Raw genomic sequence first — 8,145 nt, 5'->3', positions numbered from 1 at the left:
TCAGAGAACAGGGATCTTTGTCAGTAATGCAGTATGATATTATTTTTATAATAAGAATATGTATATGGATAAATACAGTCATCCATGTTCATGCAGATACAGATCGTGGCAACTGTTGATCCTCCTGAATCATGGTGTAGGCATGAGGGCCACACAGACCTTCAGTGCATATGCCTGGGCAGGAATTTTTGGAGGAGTGGAGGCTGTGCACAGACCTTCCATCCTCCCTTTAGGCCACTGAGACAGAATCCAAAGACCAGGAGGAGTCCAAATGTCTGGTCATGGCTGTAGATGTATAAGTGTCTGGGAACTGAACCCAGGTCTCTTGTGTGGTAGACAAGAATTGTATCACTGAAACACAAGGGACTCCAGAGATACAGATACTGTACTTTATATATAATATATCATGCCATGACTTATACAAATATTATTATTTAAATCTACCATCCCCTGTTTGGCCTAAAGATAATGACCTTTGAATTGAAGACATCAATTGTTAGACATTACATTTATTTTTGCCTACTGATTCACTAATGATCTATAACAGACAGTTGTAAACAATTTATTTGCTAAGTAGTTGCATAGCCTGTTTGCCTTGGTGCTGCCACAGAGATGTGGATAATTAAAGTCTTTTGGGGGCCTGGTACAAGATATTTCTACTTGCTGAATTACATTAGTCACGTTCAGCAAGCTGTAGTTATGTAACCTACTGACACTGTTTTTACACACACACATGCTTACCTCCATTATCCTTTAGGTGCAAAGCTATCTTGGTATCATCTAGAAAGGAAATTCAGAGTCAGTAAAGCAGGCAAATTTATTTAGTCTTAAATATCCTTAAGAATGATCTTCTACGTTAAGAGAAGATGATTTGGTATTTACTCAGCAGGATCAGTCTGAGATAGTATTACTCACAGTGGGTACAGGCAGTTGTAACAACCTGAGGTCCTTTCCAACCCTAATTTTCCATAATTTTATGATTCCATGTTAAAGGATATCACAATACAAACTACTGTATTTACTTGAATCTATGCTGATCCTGAATATAAGGTGACCTGCCCCCAAATTATTATATTCTATAGAAGGAAAACTTATAAATTTGTTTTAATCTCCCATGTACATAATCTAATTATTGAAGAGTCATCTTTAATTCACCCCTGCTGCTGTGGGGTGGCAGGTGTTGTGGAGAGTTCAAGTACTTTGCCCGCTGCTTGTACCTGCCCACTGCCACCTCTGTCCCCTGCCTGTCCTCCTGCAGCCTTTGCTCCCCCTCCACGTCCTCCCCCAGCCCCTGCTGTTCCCTCCCTCCTCCCTTACCCTTGCTTTGCACTGTCAAGCTCTATCCTCATTTTAGCCTGGGGCACTAAGGATAATCCTAACCCAACCTCCATAGCAGCTGTGCACCACTGTCAGGGTTGGGCTGAGGCTCTACTCAGTGCTCCAGGCTGCAGTGTGCATGAAGCTTGCCATGGAGCAAGGGTATGAAAACAGAGGCTGCATTTGGAGGGGGGTGGGGTGGCTGCAGGGAGGAGATGGAGGGGTGCACAGGTGTGGGGAGGTTGCAGGCAGTGGCTGTGCCTATGAGCCCAACCCTGGAGCCCAAGACACAACAGCTGCCTCCTCCACAGCCTAGTACTCGATTCTAAGATGAGGGTCCCTTCATTGTCACTGACTCAGTCACTTTGGTGTGAAATTTTAAAGAAAATATTTGAGGAGAGTGCATACTAATGGAAAACAAGAGTACGAACTCATTGGGACAAAAGGCCAGGGTGAAACTTTAAAAAGAATTTTAATGTTGTGTCTGTTATTTTCAGATGGCCAACATTAGACCCTGGGTGCCTGACCCACAATAATAGAAGTTTCTTCATTGATCCAGGTTCATATGGCCTGAATTTTTTCAGCTAAACTGAGCACTTGAAATCTCCAAACTTTATAACTGAAGTTGTCCGAGACAGATCATATATCTAAACAGTATCCAGAGCAATATAGCATGCCTGCCTACCTTTTTGCAGCTGTGAGGGACTCCCAAGGGTGTGAGCAAAAGTAACTTCTGAAAAGTTTTTTTCTGAGAGCACCTCATCTGTCAGAACCAAAATACTCAACCTAAACGCCTCCCCTCCTCCCACCTCTGCACTCAGAGCTGGAGAAGGAAAGGTACTTGGGGACTGAGGACTGGACAGCTGAAATCCAAGCTCTGGCTCTGGTTTAGTGCTAGAAAGCTAGAGAACTGCTCCTTGTACTGGGAATGAAGGGCACAGCAGTGGCCAGGGGAATGTGGGGCAGAGAGAAAGATCACGTGCCTCTTTTTTCATTCCAGTGGTATCATGGGGGAAGATGGAAGGAGTTTATCCAGCTCCAGACAAGTATGTATGTGCATTGGGGGGTGAAGGGAAGGAAAGAAGGGAGCACTTTGGGGTGTTGGAGGACCCAGAGGTTCCCTGGGGTTTTGTGTCATGTCTTTTACAATCTACATGCACATGGAGCAGTGAAGTACTTCAAAACAAATCAAATGGGTACTGCTCTGGAGTGCTTCAGCTGGTTTTGGAACATTTCAAGGGCATGAACATCTGTACAGCTGGCCCTCTGAAACATTTAAAAGGCATTTGAAACATACTTCTGCCTGCATTCCAAATGAGGACAATGGAGGCAGAATTTCTTCACTCGGAAAAAAGCCCATCTGGTTGATGACGTGGCAGCCGGAACATGAAGGGCAGAGTTCTTTGGAGAACTCTTTGGTGCAGAGTTTGTTCCTCGTCTTTCAAAAAAACGTTGGGGCATTGGTTCTTATTGCTATTACAGCTTGATTTTTGGAGATAAGCTAAGATGTCACTTTCTTTTAAAGTCTTCTCCCGCTGAGCAAAACAAAAACACCAACCCAGAAATTAGGACTTATGTGCTGTAAAGAAGTTGTGTTTTCTCCTTAAAGATGCAAATAATACAATTCTCCATGATAAGACTAAAGCACTGTCTGATAAGCTACCTTCTGTGGGCAGGCTTGTTGGTAGATGGGATGCTGTGGATCCTCTGGTGGTGGTTAAAACTCTGAACTTCGTAGTGGTTGGTTGCATGGCAGTGGTAGTGTGAGGCAGTATCTCAGTTGTGCCTATGTTCTTTTCACAAATCTTATCTTTTGACTATTGAGAAACACCAAGAAAGAAGAAAATGAGTCTTCAGGAGAAACTATTTGTCATAGCTTAGAGGCAGAGCATGGAGAAACTGTCAGTGTAGGAAGAAAATGGAAAGCTTAAATCAAGAAATTTGTGGAGAATTTTTTTAGCGAAGTATTTTTCAGAGGGTTTGGTAGAACAATATATTTCACTGAACACATATTTCACAATGCTTAAGTTCTTAATAACAAGTCTGCAAGGGCTCTGGAAACCAAATGTACATTCTTACTGACACCTGTGTTTAAATTTCTCAGTTCATCAGTAGAAAGGTGCTGCATTATTGCAATTTTAACTGAAATACATACATCCATAGTTTGTTTTTTTGGGTACCATGAAATATGTCCAAGTCAAATTCATATCTGTCTATAGACTATAGTTGTATACACAAGGTAAAGTGTGCCAGTTTTAAACTCATTACGTTTTGTTTGTGAAACGACCAAAAAAGATGATGCTGTATGCACATGTATACATTGGATTTGGAAGTCTACATCTCATGGCTTTTGAGGCATATTTTACCATGCACAATTATGCCACTGGCCCCTCTTCCCCTTTTATTATAGAAAAGAAATTATAAAACACAAAGGAAAATATAAGATAAACCCCCTCAAAGCCAACTGCTCAAAAACTATTTTCTCCACCTTTTCCCTTCAAATCCCAGCTCCCTTACTTTAAGAGTAGACATTTAAATTGAAAGAATCAGTATGAAGAGACGATCAGAAAACAGAATAAACCACTCAAATTCAAACCTAAGTAAGTAATGTAAGTAATGTTTTTGATAATGTTACATGCTCTTAAGCATTTTTAATAATGGTACATGCTCTTAGGACAGCAAGCAGGCTAAAGCGTGGCCACTTACACCTGGTTACTAAGTGGGCCTTGCTGCCAGTGGGCCTTCACTACCCCCAGTTTCCTGCATGGCGTGGCTTTCTGCATAAGCTTTCAGAGCCCAGCAGGATACTCAAGAGGTCTATCCTTGGGCTTCTAATGCCTTGTTCATTTCCTACGTTTGATTCCTAGTTACTTAGTCCTGTGTCCTACCTGTTTGTTCTGGTTTCCTGGTCTTTCGGTCCTGCTTGTTGGTTTTCTGGCCCTTGCTCCTTGTTTCTGCCTGCTAACCTCTTGTGTTGCAGGCTACAGGCCAGGCCCCTGCTCTCTGACAGCTAGCTCTTGGCTTAGCTTGGTAATCACCCACATCTTGTTTCCATGCAGCTAAAGCTGCCTGCTCTGGGCTCCCTGGCTGGGGACTCTGGGTTGGATCCCTGCTTCCCTGTCTGACAGCAACCCCTCACAAAGCTTGTGGTTCTACCCAAGGTGATAGCCTATGTCCTGGTCCTTTCAGATATTGGCCTCCTGCTCCCCTGTCTCTCATTGGGATCCTTGCTTCTCTGACCTTGTCTGTTCCTGATCCCCTGGATTGGGACCCTAGAGAGGTCTAGCCCCAACTGCCTACATCCCAGTTGTATCCTTGACACATGTTTATTTGAACACATGGCGACAATAAGAGTATATCATCTACGGTTGCCCAAGTGAAGGGAAGGACATAAGTATCTCAATCCCCTTCCTTTAGATATTAATGAAGACAGTCCTTGTTTCCAACACAGCAAAGGTTCCATATAGCTAGCCCAAATCTCTGCAAAGAGGGAGAGGTCCCTATCTAGCAGGAGTGGATAGGCATGCAAGGGGGATTAGTTGCATCCTGTCTGGAAATGAAGCAGCTAAATAACCTCTGAATTCAGAAAAGCAAATGAAGTCTTTGAGTTCCCCATGCAGTGTGGAGGTATTTTGCTATTCCCTGCACAGGTCTGAGACTTGCTAAATACTACAGTCCAGTCCTAGTGGGCCTGGTTCCATTTGTGAGTTGAGAGCCAATTTTAACTCATGCAATTATAGGCAGAATTTGACTCAGGATAAGCAATGCAGGAAGGTAGTTTTACAAGAAGAAACTTCATGCTTCATCCTTTTGTGCATGTTTAAGATTACGTTATATATTTATGTTTCATAATTAATCCTTTGCTGAGCACCAAGAAGAAGCTGCCTTTTTATCTTCTTGAAAAGATAATAAGCTGTAGACCACTACAGCTTTAAAGCTGTAGGACAACCCTATGGCCAGGTAGGCAGCTTGAAAATGTTAAGTCTTTATATCAAGCTAATAGCCCACAGGAATTACACTACAGTTAGAACTATACAGAAAACTCCATTTTAAAAACACTTGTACCACTTTGGACCAATGTCAATGCATCTGGTATGTGCTACTGAGAAGAAAGTCAAATGTACTTTTCTAAACAGACATTTGGAGTTCTATCTTGCCATGAGGAACAGCTTGCTGCCGCTGTACATTGTTATTGCAGCTAGAGACAAAATTTGGTCCTTACAACCAAAAAGGAAAAGTAGCTGCAGCTCACAGGCATCAAATCCCCATATGAAAAAAAACCCTAAAATAAGGCCACTGGGAAAGGGGTAACAACAACTTAATATATTAATAGATCTGATTTCAAAATGAACTGTTTTGGGCTCACTTTGTGGCCTCCTCTTCTCCAGAAGGCAGTGGTCCCACATAATACAAGCCTCCTGCCTTCTTTTTAATTTTTTTAAAGGCTGTTCCTTTCCAAAGAAGAACTGGCCATCTAATAGTTAAAAAAAAACAACAATAGCCAATGCCAGATCCAAATAGTTTTTTTGTAGTTGCCTAAATGAGCCTAGGGTGGAATTTAGGTCACAAAAAACAATACATACCGACCAAGTCCAGCAGTTCCAAAATTATTCAGGCATATCATTCATTTTGATTGAACTTAGGCTTCTGTGCCTACTCAAAGAATCCAGATCAAGCACCCAGATGCATAAGTCATGGCTTCATTATAATCCAGAGTGGTGCCGGATCATAATTTTGATAAACTCTGCTGAACTCACTAATTTGTATACATTCACAAAAGATGTCCAATGTCTGATTTACATTGGCAACCTAAGGACAACACCTTAAGATCAAAGTCATTCTTGAGCTTCAGGGGAATGTCATGGTGGTTGCCTACCTTTTGGCCAATAACTTAGTATTTAGAGAATTCACAAAGTTCAAACATATAGCTCCTGATTCCTAGGAGAGTGCCTCAGGCTGGAGGCTAATCTGAGCAGGGGCAAGTGAGGCTGGCCCACAGAGCTGTCAAATGTGTACGATTCTTGGCACTTGAAAGAGAAAATGCAAGAGGGAGCCTGACCCGCCCCCCCCCCCCCCCCCCCCCCCAAGAAGGGGAAGACCCAGGTTCAAGTGACAAGCATTAATATTTCTGTTTAATGAATGACTGTCCAATTCATGAAGAATCCTGGCATCAAGGACTCCAGGGCTTGTGTTTCTCGATGGTGCTATTCTTTAAAATATACTCCCATGAGTCTCTTCTCATGTGGCTGAAATGGGGAAGAGGAAAGGCAGAGCTGACTCAAGGCCAGCCTCTTACAAGGACTGTGGCCATCCCTGATCAGATTCTTAGTCCTAGATTAATCAGAGTAATGTCTTTTCGTTTCTGGAATTAGTGCACTTCCCTGGCAATAAGAAATTCACGTAATGCCCATTTTTACCTTCAAACAAATAATGCCATTGCTCAGTAAGCTTTTTTAATATAAACCTACTCACAATTTTAATTGATATATATGGATGATTATAGCATAAATTTAGCCTTGAGAAACCCTTCTTAATAAACTGGAGATTGTAATCAAAGCCATCATAATTATATCAGCAGCCTCTAGTGATAAAGCTGAAGTTGCAAAAAGCTACATACCTCTTCAGGGCAGCCACTGTCTACCCAGTCTTGCCGGTGACGATCAAATCCGCTGGAACATCTTAAAATGAGGAAAGAAACAGAAGCCGTCCACATGGAAACAGAAAGGGGGGAGGGCAGAGAGGGAAGAGGAAGAGAGAATCATTAATGAAGTTATTTACTTTAAAATGTAAAATATTTGCAGTTTTAACTTTATTCAAAAAGACTTGTTGATTAAAATAGGATTAAATCTTTTCACACATTTCAGATCAGTGTATCCATTCCTTTTGATGCTTTGCTGCATCATATAGCATGGGCTTAAATTTGATCTCAAGTATATAGTCTTAAATTATTGTAATTCATTCTGCCTAGCCTCCTTCTTAGTTTGTAAAAAAAATAAAGCCCCCCATGATTATGGTTATTTAGATGATAACCTCTCTGACAGCCTCAATGTGCAATATGCAAATACAGCATAGCTGCTCCAGTCTCTTTACTAGCTGCAAAAAAGTTAGGCTACACACATTTCTTACCAAATTAACTGAGGTTAATAACCTGCTTTAAAAAATTCTTTCTAATTTGCAATATATAATGAGGACATTTTCAAAGCAGCTTGTAATATTTTAATTTAATGATTCCCCTGGACCGCCGTACCTCACAGGAGTGTTCATTTAATATCTATAAAGCACTTGGAGAGTCCTAGACAGAAGGTGATATAGAAATGCAAAGTATTATTTAAATAGCAAGCAAATGGCTAAATTTCCACATACTGCTTAGAAAAAAATTGCTCCCAGTTGACTCATAACAGATCTACGTTGCACTTTGTTGCACTTCATGATGATGTGCCTGGTATGAATGAGCACAGGTTGAGTGCAATGGAACACAGAAATGTCAGTAAAAAAGGACAAAATTAGAAGTGCTATAATTCAAGGCAAAGACTACAAGAGGTGAAACTCTGATCTATTTGGCATCTCCAACCTGTGCTGAAGGCAGTCTAAGAATAAGAGTTTAGTGATGTGTTTTGTCCACGTTTTTTAGACTATGTAACAACATAGGCAATCTGAACTACTTTCCAATTAGCTCTATTTTGATGGTATTATTCAATTCTTAATCATTAAAGGTGCAAAGCTTCTGTCTAAAATCAACACAATTGGGTTAATTGACTACCATGCCACTCACAGTTTGGGGAGCCTCTGCAACAGTTTTTTTTTTAAAAAAATGTTGCGATTCTTAAA

At 41.2% G+C, this 8,145-nt stretch overlaps 1 protein-coding gene across 2 annotated transcripts in view; it reads right to left on the bottom strand.

Moving 5' to 3' along the window:
* Nucleotides 1-8,145, bottom strand: part of PLXDC2 (plexin domain containing 2) — a 424,228-nt gene that overhangs the window by 58,588 nt on the left and 357,495 nt on the right. For both annotated transcript variants that reach the window (XM_025199724.1, XM_025199723.1), the window contains exons 10-12: nt 6,935-6,995; nt 2,981-3,134; nt 742-780 (exon numbers count right to left, since the gene is read on the bottom strand). In XM_025199724.1, coding sequence (XP_025055509.1) covers nt 742-780; nt 2,981-3,134; nt 6,935-6,995 — 254 coding nt within the window. The remainder of the gene's footprint in view (nt 1-741; nt 781-2,980; nt 3,135-6,934; nt 6,996-8,145) is intronic.

Source organism: Alligator sinensis, unplaced genomic scaffold (assembly GCF_000455745.1).
Source record: "Alligator sinensis unplaced genomic scaffold, ASM45574v1 scaffold221_1, whole genome shotgun sequence".
Lineage (NCBI taxonomy): Eukaryota > Metazoa > Chordata > Crocodylia > Alligatoridae > Alligator > Alligator sinensis.
This window is presented reverse-complemented; position numbering and strand designations above follow the sequence as displayed.